The sequence below is a fragment of the Salmo trutta genome, chromosome 23 (genome assembly GCF_901001165.1).
Source record: "Salmo trutta chromosome 23, fSalTru1.1, whole genome shotgun sequence".
Classification (NCBI taxonomy): Eukaryota; Metazoa; Chordata; class Actinopteri; order Salmoniformes; family Salmonidae; genus Salmo; species Salmo trutta.
Genome location: NC_042979.1, coordinates 43596897 through 43611920, shown reverse-complemented (window position 1 = coordinate 43611920; position 15024 = coordinate 43596897). Strand labels below are relative to the sequence as shown.

At 41.3% G+C, this 15024-nt stretch overlaps 1 protein-coding gene and 1 long non-coding RNA gene across 2 annotated transcripts; one reads left to right on the top strand and one right to left on the bottom strand.

Annotated features, from left to right (window-relative positions):
- Nucleotides 1–2747: 2747 nt before the first annotated feature.
- Nucleotides 2748–9316, bottom strand: hint1 (histidine triad nucleotide binding protein 1). Its single transcript, XM_029710471.1, has 3 exons — nucleotides 9166–9316; nucleotides 3974–4078; nucleotides 2748–3080 (listed from the first exon to the last, which is right to left on the bottom strand). Exons 1-3 carry the CDS (start codon nucleotides 9274–9276, stop codon nucleotides 2916–2918), a joined length of 381 nt encoding a protein of 126 aa, XP_029566331.1. The 5' UTR covers nucleotides 9277–9316; the 3' UTR covers nucleotides 2748–2915.
- Nucleotides 9317–11459: 2143 nt separating this feature from the next.
- Nucleotides 11460–14191, top strand: LOC115160123 (uncharacterized). The gene is made up of 5 exons (XR_003869005.1): nucleotides 11460–11573; nucleotides 11884–11956; nucleotides 12636–12706; nucleotides 13816–13897; nucleotides 14117–14191. It is a non-coding gene; the product is annotated as an uncharacterized LOC115160123 (long non-coding RNA).
- Nucleotides 14192–15024: the final 833 nt, after the last annotated feature.

The window sequence follows — 15024 nt, the reverse complement described above, 5'->3', positions numbered from 1 at the left end:
AATTATTGGAAATATGACTTGCACAAAGTAGATGTCCTAAACGACTTGTGGAGAAATTTGTGGAGTGGTTGAGAAACAAGTTTTAATGACTCCAACCTAAGTGTATGTAAACTTCTGACTTCAACTGTAGACACTGGTTTGGCACTGGAGATCATGAATATGAGGTTCAAAAGTGGTGTAATTCCCTTTTAAGGTAACCCTGTGTAACAGTGTAGGTTCCGTCCCTCTCTTCGCCCCAGCCCGGGCTCGAACCAGGGACCCTTGCACACATCAACAACTGACACCCCACGAAGCATCGTTACCCATCGCGCCACAAGAGCCACGGCCCTTGCAGCGCAAGGGGAAACCCTACTTCAAGTCTCAGAGCGAGTGACGTCACTGATTGAAACGCTATTAGCGCGCACCACCGCTAACTAACTAGCCATTTCACATCGGTTACACCTGCATGGAATCTCTGCTTGATTGTAGGCCTAAATACAGAATGCATTTAGGGTAGTAAACTCTGAAGGGTGTTAAGCTTAGAAAACTCCCTACTCTGCTTTATCAACAGTACAACTAAATTCTACTTTGATGTCTTTTCTGATTCATTATTTAAAATCAGCCATGCCCTAAAATTTGTGCAAGACATGGTCCTTAGGATGCTTGGCAGAAGACTGTTGCTGGGCATGTGTAGACAAAGGACAAGTGTTACATAAAACATTAATCTCACCCAATTAAAGATTCATCACGACACAAGATGATATCCCATCCCGGGGCCAGAGGTAAGATGCAACCATCCACTTGAGCACCCCTTTGCAGATAAACACTTGAGTTTATGTCTCTTCAGAATAGGGCTGATAATTTGTACTGCATGGAAGTGGCCTCATGAAATGTTAATGCCATTCTCAGTCGGAGATTAAGCCGCTTCAATTATTTATGCTGCATACAAATATTAATGCTCAGCCGGGGGCTATGGCCTTTTCTTTTCCTCCCTGGTCAGAGTTGGGGGCGGGGGGAGTTCATATGTAGTTGAAATGTGATGGACAGATTAGAATCTAGATGGAAGTAAGGTACCTACTGTAGGTAGGAGGTAGTGAAGTTGGTATGAAGGAAGTTTGGTAAGCTTTTAAAATGTGGGTATTTCCACCCCCATTTTATCCTCTAAACCAGGGTTTCCCAACCCTGGTGCTCGAGCACCCCCCAACAGTACACCCTGGTGCTCGAGCACCCCCCAACAGTACACCCTGGTGCTCGAGCACCCCCCAACAGTACACCCTGGTGCTCGAGCACCCCCCAACAGTACACCCTGGTGCTCGAGCACCCCCCAACAGTACACCCTGGTGCTCGAGCACCCCCCAACAGTACACCCTGGTGCTCGAGCACCCCCCAACAGTACACCCTGGTGCTCGAGCACCCCCCAACAGTACACCCTGGTGCTCGAGCACCCCCCAACAGTACACCCTGGTGCTCGAGCACCCCCCAACAGTACACCCTGGTGCTCGAGCACCCCCCAACAGTACACCCTGGTGCTCGAGCACCCCCCAACAGTACACATGTTATGTTGTAGCCTTGGACAAACACAGCTCATTGAAGCCTTGATGATTAGTTGACAAGTTGAATCAGGTGCGCTTGTTCAGGTTTACAGTACAAATGTGTACTGTTAGGGGTACTCAAGGACCAGGGTTGGGTAACACTGATCTAAACCACATTAGTATGAAATGACTGAATCAAACTAAACTGTCACACAAAGAACTGTTCATGTACAGTTCCCTAGATGAAGCGTACATAATACACAGGCCGCTATTCATAGCTAGCAGCTAGGTCTACGCTTTATCGGCAAAGCAAATCAGGTTTTTCAAAAAGCAGAAAGGCAAACTTCTTTTAAATTAGCATATTAATAGCCTGACAAGATGAGGGCCTTCTGAGGCATTTGATTTGAAACACATCAGATTTCTGCTTCACACCACCCTTTGTTCTCCAGCCGTGCAACTGAGGTGCATGCCAATTGCTTTCACTCGCACCGCCTCCTTGTGGCCTTTAGGCACACTACAACAGGCTATTTTTAGCTCCAACAACAGCTCACTCTCACAGGATCTCTGGTCCATTTGGCAGATTGGCAGAGTAGAATTCAAAATGTTTAATTCCAGAGGACTTTTAATTAGTTCTTACTCTCAAATTGTTTTTAGTGATTTGAAAGTCTAAAAACAGGCATATGTGAACAACCTTATAGAAAAGCTCTTCGACTGGCATCCTTTCTAACTTGGGGCTTGTATTTGCATGTAAATTACATTGACATTTTTAGCGGCAGTGTGTTATAACTGACAAGGTGCACGGTGAAGCTGACTAGTGATTCATACATCGGGGCTAAGCAGCTCAAATCTGCACAAGAGGGGGATTACTCATGCATATTGTTCTTTTTGTGTGTGCACGTGCTAATAAGAGTCCAAACTTTCACAAAGGGAACAATGGAAACAGAAAAAGCATATAATTAAAAAAACAAAATAAACTCATCGATTGGCAACTTCAAGTGCAATGATAATTATTCCCCTCATGGCAACTGTAGGCAGGAGCGCACACACAGCACAAGTACAAAACGGCAAAGTAGGCAGCCATGCCTGCTACACCAGCTAAATTCATGCAGGTTATAGTAGAGTGCATTTAAATTCCCATTCCATCATAAATAAATGGACATTCAGACAAGACCAGAATAAACCAAACATTTCCTGTCTCTGGGAGATTAAAGGCGAAGAAATGTCAATCAGACTGTGGCGCTTGTGAAGTGCATTTATTTACCATTGATATATCATCACATTAGGTCTACATGACAGACTGACAGTGAAATAAGTTGCATCAGGACAGCATTAGACTATCTGGGGATAAAGAGATGACGGATGGTAGTCAGGACGGTCAGGACGGTAGACGGTCTGTGTGGACAGTTAGCCAGGGGGCCAGCCCAACTGGCGTCCGCCCATCACGTGGATGTGGATGTGGTAGACGGACTGGCCACCGTCGGGCCCGTCGTTCAAGATCAGCCTGTAGCCATTGGGCAGGCCGATCTGCTCGGCACACTTCTTGGCCACTATCATCATGTGGCCCAGGAGCTATGACATCACAAAGAAAGAAAAATGTTTAAAAAAAAATAAAAATTATATTTAACCTTTATTTAACTAGGCAAGTCAGTTCAGAACAAATTCTTATTTACAATGAAGGCCTACCAAAAGGCAAAAGGCCTCCTGCAGGGACGGGTCTGGGATAAAAAAATAAATAATAATATATATATATATATATATATATATATATAGGACAACACACACATCGCGACAAGAGACAACATAGCATGGCAGCAACACATGATAGACAAACCTTAATGAAACAAAATAAGAATGATGAATATTTATTGCAAATCCTAAGCGCTGGAATCCCATTCGGGCCAAACATTCTGAGAAATCACTGAACAACGTGCTTAAAGAGACTAAAACAACTATCCATAAAAAAAATATTTTAAAAACATTTTATAAAAATGGAAAAATCCTTAACTGCTCATGACTCATAAAGCATTAAACATTATAGAATTGATTAGGCTTCATGTTCTAACAGGTCTCCAATGTTCTTTACATCTGAAACATGAACTGAATAAAAACATAGGCTACACCCATAACAGAACAAAATCCTTGAGTCGTAGGGACGTTTTCTGGCAGGTTTCCAATAGGTAAAGAGTTCCATCTGCTGGCCATTGATTGTCTACTACATTTGTCAACCAATCTATCCCTACAGAGCAACACCGCAAAGGGTTTTATTCCGGCCCAGCACAAACACAACAGACAACTAATCAAGGGTTCAATGTCTAGATTGACCAGTTAAACCAGCTGTGTTAGCGCTGGGATGGAACAAAAGCTTACACACTGTAGCTCTCCCAGGATCAGGGGTTTGTCACTGGTCTAGGTTACAAAACCGATGCAACTGAATTAATGAGTTGAGGTGGTGTCATACTTACAGCCGCATCACTGTCCTCTGCTTTTGACAGTTGCACAATTGGTTTTCTTGGGACAACCAAAAAATGAGTAGGGGCCTGTGGGGTAACATCATGGAAGGCTATGCACTGAAAACACACACAGAATAAAAGTAAATAGAAAATACTTATTAGTTAACAGCTCTACAGTCGTGGCCAAAAGTTTTGAGAATGACACAAATATTAATTTTCACAAAGTCTGCTGCCTCAGTTTGTATGATGGCAATTTGCATATACTCCAGAATGTTATGAAGAGTGATCAGATGTATTGCAATTAATTGCAAAGTCCCTCTTTGCCATGCAAATGAACTGTATTCCAAAAAAGCATTTCAGCCCTGCCACAAAAGGACCAGCTGACATCATGTCAGTGATTCTCTCGTTAACACAGGTGAGTGTTGACGAGGACAAGGCTGGAGATCACTCTGTCATGCTGATTGAGTTCAAATAACAGACTGGAAGCTTCAAAAGGAGGGTGGTGCTTGGAATCATTGTTCTTCCTCTGTCAATCATGGTTACATGCAAGGAAACACGTGCCATCATCATTGCTTTGCACAAAAAGGGCTTCACAGGCAAGGATATTGCTGCCAGTAAGATTGCACCTAAATCAACTATTTATCGGATCAACAAGAACTTCAAGGAGAGCGGTTCAATTGTTGTGAAGAAGGCTTCAGGGCGCCCAAGAAAGTCCAGCAAGCGCCAGGACCGTCTCCTAAAGTTGATTCAGCTGCGGGATCGGGGCACCACCAGTACAGAGCTTGCTCAGGAATAACAGCAGGCAGGTGTGAGTGCATCTGCACGCACAGTGAGGCGAAGACTTTTGGAGGATGGCCTGGTGTCAAGGCCAGCAAAGAAGCCACTTCTCTCCAGGAAAAACATTAGGGACAGACTGATATTCTGCAAAAGGTACAGGGATTGGACTGCTGAGGACTGGGGTAAAGTCATTTTCTCTGATGAATCCCCTTTCCGATTGTTTGGGGCATCTGGAAAAAGCTTGTCCGGAGAAGACAAGGTGAGCGCTACCATCAGTCCTGTGTCATGCCAACAGTAAAGCATCCTGAGACCATTCATGTGTGGGGTTGCTTCTCAGCCAAGGGAGTGGGCTCACTCATAATTTTGCCAAAGAGCACAGCCATGAATAAAGAATGGTACCAACACATCCTCCGAGAGCAACTTCTCCCAACCATCCAGGAACAGTTTGGTGACGAACAATGCCTTTTCCGGCATGATGGAGCACCTTGCCATAAGTGGCTCGGGGAACAAAACATCGATGTTTTGGGTCCATGGCCAGGAAACTCCCACTGAGAACTTGTGGTCAATCCTCAAGAGGCGGGTGGACAAACAAAAACCCACAAATTCTGACAAACTCCAAGCATTGATTATGCAAGAATGGGCTGCCATCAATCAGGATGTGGCCCAGAAGTTAATTGACAGCATGCCAGGGCGGATGCAGAGGTCTTGAAAAAGAAGGATCAACACTGAAAATAATGACTCTTTGCATCAACTTCATGTAATTGTCAATAAAAGCCTTTGATACGCATGAAATGCTTGTAATTATACTTCAGTATTCCATAGCATCATCTGACAAAAATATCTAAAGACACTGAAGCAGCAAACTTTGTGGAAATTAATATTTGTGTCATTCTCAAAACTGTTGAGGCGTTACTACAGACCCAGGTTCGATCCCGGGCTAGTATCACAACCAGCCGTGGCCGGGAGTCCCGTAGGACGGCGCACAATTGGCCCAGCGTCGTCTGGGTTAGGGGAGGTGGCTTAACTTGGCTCATTGCACTCTAGCAACTCCTTGTGGTGGGCCGGGTGCCTGCAGGCTGACCCCGGTCGCCAGTTGAACTGCGTTTCCTCCGATACATTGGTACGGCTGGCTTCCGGGTTAAGCTGGCGGGTGTTGGAGTACGGTTAGGCGGGTCAAGTTTCGGAGGACGCATAACTCAACTTTCACTTCCCGAGCCCGTTGGTTGCAGCAATGAGACAAGATCGAAATTGGGAAGAATAATCTCTCCACAGGTAGCTCTAAATAGTGACAGGGGTTGGCTTTAATTTGAGTGATAGTGTAACCAGTGTAAAGTGTCTAGCTAGTTAGCGGTGCATGCTAGTGGCATTTCAATTGGTGACGTCACTTGCTTTGAGACCATGAAGTAGTTGCTGCAAGGGCAGAGGCTTTTGTGGAGCAATAGGTAAAGATCCTTTGTGGGCGGCAGTTGTTGATGTGTTCAGGTCTCTGGTTAGAGCCCAGGTTGGGGCGAGGAGAGGGACGGAAGCAACACTGTTACATTGATGCTGTTGTCCCGGATTGCTGGTTGCTGAGGAGGAGGTGGTCAAAAGGGGGTAAGTGTAACTGGTGTGAAATGGCTAGCTAGTTAGCGGTGTGTGCTAGTGGCAATCGGTGAAATCACTCGCTCCGAGACCTTGAAGTAGTTGTTTCCCTTGACCTGCAAGGGCCGGGGCTTTTGTGGGGCGATAGGTAACGACGCTTCGTGGGAGGCAGTTGTTCAAACTCAGGTTGGGGCAAGGACAGAAGCAACACTGTTACAATAGCTTGACTACCAAATAAGTGTATTAGTTTGTGGCCCATTTTTTTAAAAATACTGACAGCGACACGAATTGTCTGAAAATGACAGTGTTAAAAAGGTAGACTCAGCGAAATAAGTTGCCACGAGCAGCACCAGATGTTGAGATGAGTGGGATGCAAGATTTCGCTCTCACACACAGTGCACAGGTTTGCTTCACGCTGTTCGAAGCACGGTAGCCAGGGCACCAAAACAGCAGAGAAGCTAAGCCTTGCGCTACAACAATCTCATGCATCATTTACACATCGGCAGACATTCACTTTCAATGGAAGGAAAGCGAGAGAAGCGGATTGGACGCTCCGCAGCATTATGTTAATGAGGGGCGGGCTGTGCAAAGGGGTGATCCAAGAAACAGAGGAGAGTAACATCTTCATGAGGTTCTACGGGCTGCAGATTCTTCCTGAGGGCAGGGGGACCGTTGAGCGATGAGAACATGGCGAGGGAGCTGAACAGGGCGGGACTAAAGTTGGGGAAAGCTGAACTTTATTGAAATCCTCTGCGATATCGTGACTAGATGTCGACCGATTAATCGGCATGGCCACCTGTTACGCGAGTGCAGCAAGGAGCCAAGGTAAGTTGCTAACTAGCATTAAACTTATCTTATAAAAAAATAATCAATCTTAACATAATCACTAGTTAACTACACATGGTTGATGACATTACTAGGTTAACTAGCTTGTCCTGCGTTGCATATAATCAATGCGGTGCCTGTTCATTTATCATCGAATCACAGCCTACGTCGCCAAACGGGGGATGATTTAACAAAAGCACAATCGCGAAAAAAGCACAATCGTTGCACGAAAATACACAGAAGTATATTTTTTTAAACCTGCATATTTAGTTAAAAGAAATTCATGTTAGCAGGCAATATTAACTAGGAAAATTACGTCACTTCTCTTGCGTTCATTGCACGCTGAGTCAGGGTATATGCAACAGTTTGGGCCGCTTGGCTCGTTGCGAACTAATTTGCCAGAATTTTACATAATTATGGACATAACATTGAAGTTTGTGCAATATAACAGCAATATTTAGACTTAGGGTTGCCGCCCATTCAATAAAATACAGAACGGTTCCGTATTTCACTGAAAGAATAAACGGTTTGTTTTCGAAATGACAGTTTCCGGATTTGACCATATTAACGACCAACGGCTCGTATTTCTATGTGTTTATTATATTATAATTAAATCTATGATTTGATATTTGATAGAGCAGTCTGAGCGGTGGTAGGCGGCAGCAGGCTCATAAGCATTCATTCAAACTTTACTGCGTTTGCCAGCAGCTCTTAGCAATGCTTGATTCACAGCGCTGTTTATGACTGTTTATCAACTCCTGAGATTAGGTCTGGCAATATTAAAGTGCCTATTAGAACATCCAATAGTCACAGGTATATGAAATACAAATGGTATAGAGAGAAATAGTCGACGCGTCATAATTCCTATAACAACTACAACCTAAAACTTCTTAACTGGGAATATTGAACCACCAGCTTTCCTGTTTTCATGTTCTGAGCGAGGAACTTAAACGTTAGCTTTTTTTACATGGCACATATTGTACTTTTACTTTCTTCTCCAACACTGTGTTTTTGTATTATTTAAACCAAATTGAGCATGTTTCATTATTTACTTGAGACTAAATAGATTAATTTATCTATTATATTAAGTTTTAAAAAAAAGTGTTCATTCAGTATTGTTGTAATTGTCATCATTACAAAAATATATAAAAATCTGCAGATTAATCGGTATCGGCTTTTTTTGGTCCTCCAATAATCGGTATCTGTGTTGAAAAATCATCATCGGTCGACCTCTAATTGTGACGCAAGTAACCAATCAAAGCGCACCATAGCTTCCAACCCCTACTGGATTGGTTGTTCATGCGTAGCGCTACCTACCTTGCTTGCTAGCACTCACATGAGGGAGAAGCTAGCATGGCTAGGTGAGTGCTGGTCTATAGTGTAAATGGCTGGTAAATTGTTGTGGAAATTTCCCCATTATACTTTTCACTTTCTGCATCTATGTCATATAGCTGAGTCTACCTTTAAGTCCTGCGACAGACAGGGGCATCAAAAAAAACAAATCAATGGTACCAAAACCAAATATATTCATTTGATTCAAGCTATCGATTTAATGTCAGCGTGATGATTATACACTTTTTAGCATCTCCAATCTGAGGTAAAAGAATGAGTTGAAAAAATGCAAGCTTGTGTAATTTAGCAGTTACACGTTGTCCATAATATGGAAATTTGCCTAATTTTAAAATAATTCAATATGTCAAAGTAATTAACTATTTTAGTATATAATAGTAAACGTAGCAAACTCACATTTTTACAATGACACACATTTCTGAACGCTTGAAGTCCCTGATTTTACATTTTATTTACAGCCAGCTAACTAGCCCACTTGCTACTGTATTTGTCTAAATACCTGGGTAATAACGGATTCATTGACAAGTGGTGTGTCTCTATCAGTTTAACGTTAGCTAACCAAAGACTCAGCTAGCTAGCTAGGTGGCTTAACCGTACCATACTGTGTGGTTAACTCGATGAATGATGTTTGCATGAAAATTAGCGTATCAATACAAATAATGAATTCACACCTGATCATCTTCAAATAATATTTTTGCAGGAATCTCCTTGCGAATGATTTTGCCGAAGATTGTATCTCCGCCGGCCTGGGCAACCTGAGCTTTTGCTATCTCATCCGACATGTTGCTAGACTTTGGTCTTAGTAGTACGCATGCGTCTGAACCTCGACCTCATAGGTTAAAGTTCATGGGCTCTGCAGAATGACAAAACTTGCGCACAACGATTGTTTAAAAAAAGATTGAATGCCATTTTTGGATTGTCTGTATCACTGAGGTATAATAAGAGGGTGCTGAATAATCGAGGACAGTACAGTATAGAGAGGTTAAAACTGCTTATACAATTATACCGTTCCAGTGTTTTACTTGCTATATTGTATTTACTTCACCACCATGGCCTTTTTTTTTTGCCTTTACCTCCCTTATCTCACCTCATTTGCTCACTTTGTATATAGACTTATTTTTATACTGTATTATTTATTGACTGTATGTTTGTTTTATTCCATGTGTAACTCTGTGTTGTTGTATGTGTCAAACTGCTTTGCTTTATCTTGGCCAGGTCGCAGTTGTAAATGAGAACTTGTTCTCAACTAGCCTACCTGGTTAAATAAAGGTGAAATAAAAAAAATAAATAAATAAATAAAAAGTCAAAACCACAAGTTCAAATCCACATCTCCATCCATCTCCATCTCCATCTCCATCCAAAGTTTAGGAAATGGCAGCGATTTTGATCTAATCTTAAATTAATATATTGTGCCACTGGCCTGAGACGATTGCAGTTCAATATACCATTGCAGTACCTGATCCTGGGAGAGCTACAGTGTGTAAGCTTTTGTTCCATCCCAGCGCTAACACAGCTGGTTTAACTGGTCAATCTAGACATTGAACCCTTGATTAGTTGCATGGTGCATTGTTGGAAGAAGACCTTTTTCTAGGTGTATTGCAGTTCAATATGTAGCCTAGATGTAGCCTAGTAGGCTCACGTTAACTAGCTAGCTAACTAACATTGTTGCCCATGTGAAGAAGTTAGGCTAGCAAGCATTTTATCTAGGTAGTCTATGACAACAAAACTAAAAGTGCACTGTATGACAGAGCCATAGACCATTTTGCCAACATGAAAGCGAGGAGGATGGCATTGGTGTTTACAACTAGTCTACAGGGTGAGTCAACTTTAAATGTTTTACTTGTGCACTCACAGTATGCACACACACACACACACACACACACACACACACACACACACACACACACACACACACACACACACACACACACACACACACACACACAGACACACACACACACACACACACACACACACAGAGACAGACAGAAATCAGTACTATGGACAGACACATGGTATTTAGCAACATTGATTGGACTAAATTGTTTTTGGTATCTTTAAACCTCTACGGGATCGGTCTCCCCCCAAGGGACGGTTGAGCTAACGTGTGCTAATGTGATTAGCGTGACATTTTAAGTAACAGGAGCATTTCCCAGGACATAGACATATCTGATATGGGCAGAAAGCATAAAGTCTTGTTAATCTAACTGCACTGTCCAATTTACAGTAGCTATTACAGTGAAATAATACCATGCTATTGTTTGAGGAGAGTGCACAGTTATGAACTTGAAAATGTATTAATAAACCAATTAGGCACATTCGGGCAGTCTTGATACAACATTTTGAACAGAAATGCAATGGTTCATTGGATCAGTCTAAAACTTTGCACATACACTGCTGCCATCTAGTGGCCAATATCTAAATTGTACCTTTTAGCCTATTAGCCTTTCTCTTGCGTTTCAAAGATGCTGTTTTTTCTTTGTATTATCTTTTACTAGATCTAATGTGTTATATTCTCCTACATTAATTTCAAATTTCCACAAACTTCAAAGGCCATATAATTGTTTGTTACATACAATATTTGCTTTGTGGACTTCACCAGTCAGATGTTGCTCTGTGGGTTTGCGATGAAACAAACATATGTGTGTAGTTGAATTTATTCGGCCACTGTGTGACTGTTGTATTTTTGTTGTCACAGCCTTATTGTATGTCAGGGTGGCGTATGAACGAATGGGTTATAGAGCAAACAACACAATTATCACAACATAGGTTGTAATATGGCTTTTTTTTTTACTGGCTTGGCTTTCCCAGTGATTTTACCCACGTGCTACTGCTCCAACGGGGTCAACGGGAAGGATCAGTCAATGAAGTTGGAACTCCCACCCAGTTGACCACATTAAAATGGTGGAAGGCCTTAATGGTGCTGCCCATGCAAAATACGGCCTTTGGGCCACTAGAGGCCTCTATCATTCTTCATGATTCCATTCGCTCTCTGATGCTGCTGCATTGTGCCTGTATTGCGTATTGCTTACAGTCGAGTCTGTTCAGTTGTAAAGTCAAGATGGCTTCTCGTTTGAAGGTGATTGTGAAAACGTTAAGATTTTGGCATGTTTTTGTAGTATATATTGCTTCCAAAGCATTAGATTTTTTTTTTATACGACTGAAAACAATATAAAAATAGTAATTTTTGCTCAAGATAAACCAGCTCACATGTTTTAGCATTTGAACTAGCTATCAAGCTAGTAAACTAACCTAGCTTGCTATATTAGCTAACTTACCTAGTCCTAGGCTTGGCCATCAAGAAGGTAATGAATAATTGCTTGTAGTGTTATTGTAGTGCAATAGAGATTCCTGTATGTTAAAGGTTATTTTATCGTTTCTTTTCATAGGTCCTCAGAGTGTTCAAAGCACTGCACAGAACAAGAATGGAGTTGTTCAAAGAAGATACCAGAGCATTGACAGGTAGTTGGCTATTATCAAATGAGTAGCTAGATAGTAGACAGTTGATTATTTTTAATAAGTGGAATCAGTTGTGTAGTGCTAGATAGATGGTAATGTTAAACATACACTTGAGCATACAAAACATTAAGAACACCTGCTCTTTCCATGACATAGACTGACCAGGTGAATCCAGGTGAAAGCTATGATCCCTTATTGATGTCACTTGTTAAATCCACTTCAATCATTGTAGATGAAGGGGATGATACAGGTTAAAGAATGATTTTTTTTTAAAGCCTTGAGACAATTGAGAGACGGAGTGTGTATGTGTGCCATTCAGAGGGTGAATGGGCAAGACAAAATATTTAAGTGCCTTTGAACGGGGTATGGTAGTAGGTGCCAGGCGCACCGGTTTGTGTTAAGAACTGCAATGCTGCTGCATAATATGGTTCAATCAAACCACATGTCAACAAACTCTGTCAGTGCATTTGTGACAAATTGAACAAAATCGTTGCATATTGTCATGCAAAATTTCAAAATGGCTGCAACAAAATCTAGCATTTTACACCTCAAATATCACCAAAATAAATCCATCTGAAATCCTGGAGGGACTTGACTATATGATATGTATAGTAGCAGTGACTGTAACAGCTGTTTGACCTGACTAGCTTTTTATTGTATTTTTTATTTTCAACCCCCTAAGCTGCAAGACGAAAGATAAATGAAGAATTCAGGAAAAACAAAAATGAGACCTCGGAGGAAAACATCAATCAGGTATAGTAGGCTTTGCATTCATTCATCAGGAGAGGTGAGTCTTATCGATGATATGAGCTAGCACTCTTGGTTCAAAGCTTAGTCTACATATCCAGCATGCGTATGTAACAGATGGAAATCGTACTCTCCTTGCGTTGTGTTTTCTCCTAATAAATCACATCAGCCAGTGGTCCCAGTTGAGCATCATTTATTTCTGTTGTTAAATAGGAAACAGCATGTTAGTTGTGCAGGACTTAACGATATTGATGGCTGTCGATGGCAAAATCCCTTGCATCACATTTTCATACTGGGTGAACAAAATACAATACAAAATATAACATGTGTAAATACCTGTTGTTAAATAGGAAACAGCACGTTAGCTGTGCAGGACTTAACGTTATTGATGGCTGTCGATGGCAAAATCTGTAGCATGAAGACAACTGTGTTAGCAGTGGGCTTATGTGACCATTACGTCAGTGTATGCTAGCTAACACACTTATCTACAGCAATCATATGCCAAAGCACATCCCAGAAAGCCCCTCAATCCCTAACAGGTACCATATACCCACACATGTATAAATCATGAATGTATAGCATAAGAGAAACTAAAACACTCGGCAAAAAAAAGGAGAAAAAAAAGTTTGAAGACTGCGTTTCCTTAACTGTAGATTGTATTGTTTGCATTGACAACAGTAGCTATTGGTAAAATAGAAAACGGTATTCAGAATGTGACCTACCCCTTGCATCACATTTTCATACTGGGGAGACCTGATGTTCGCGATCTCCCCCTATCTGCAAGCGGGGCCAATCACAACACACCTTATTGTCATCAGAGTTGATCCAACCAATAAGAATGCTTGAACATTAAATACACCTTTCTTTAGAGGCAAGTGGAAACACAACCAACCCTGTTACACATATTGATGACTGGTATGTTTAACAGTTTTTCCTAGCCACTGTGCTTCTACATCTGCATTGTTTGCTGTTTGGGGTTTTAGGCTGGGTTTCTGTACAGCACTTTGGGACATCGGCTGATGTAAAAAGGGCTTTATAAATACATTTGATTGATTTGATGTGTCTAGAGAATGAGCACAATAGAGATTGTTCATATTTCTACTGTATTTTTCCAGATGATTAAAATGGCCGCTGGTGTGGAAGTGTTTCTTCGTCAAGATGTCGTACAAGCCGAGCATGTAGCTGAAGATAGGATTCGTAAGTTATTTTCTTTTTAAACAATCAAGTCTAATACATCAAGGAAAGGAACACTTTTTTTGCTATATTTTTTTGGGCACATTGGGTAATGAGAAACACAACAATTACAGCAGTCATATATATATAAGAACGATATGAATAGGGGTTTAGGCTATGCCCACAGGGGTTTGTTTTTCCACATTTAGCCTCCAGTGTTTCCTGTGTCTTTTAATTTCACAGAACTCCGACCAAGAGAGAGCCTTCTTCTGGAAAACGTACCATACTGCGATACACCTAGAAAAAGGTCTTCTTCCAACAATGCACCAAAACAAAGTTGTAACGATGCACCAATTACACGATGTGAATGACCAATGATAACAGCTGAAGACTTTATTTCTCACTCCTCTGGAAGATTTTAAGTGTAATTCCTGACATCAATTACGGAACATACAGTATGTAATTATATGATGTGTGTGGGGGGGGGGGGGGGGGGGGGGGGTGTTAAGAGTTTGTCATACAAATGTGGTAGCTGTAGATTTGGTGATATTCATTGTAAATACATATTATTTTGTTTGCTGCTGTATAAGTTGATTTCTTGTTGAATGAATAACTGTTATACCATTACTGAGTTGTGTTGTGTGACTTTGAGAACAGTACCAGATTTAGTATCGTAATACTCGATACCAAAAAGATACCAAGGGAAAAACATAAGGTGTATTAGCCATAGTCACAGAATGGCACTTGATCCAGCCAAACTATTTAGTTCAGTATCAATACATTTAAATTGTAAAATGTTTCATGTATGCATTAATTAATCAACTACACTCATACAATGTGACTTTTTTTTAGTAATCTAACTACATAACAATAATTATTTGAGTGGTAAATCTCTAGTCTATTGATAAACTGGGTACATCAAAATGTAGCCTAGGCCTATTTACAATACAGGTGAATGCATATTCAATAGAAGTGTGTGCATGCATTGAGTTATTGAGCTTGTTTTGGCTGATTTCATGGAAAACAATCTGTTTCCCTTCAATTTGGGACTCGTTTGATTGTACTGATCAACATTGTATAGAAGAAGAAATATCTAATTTTATATAAGTGCACGCGCTAAAACCATTTTAGATAATTCCATTGGTCGTTAA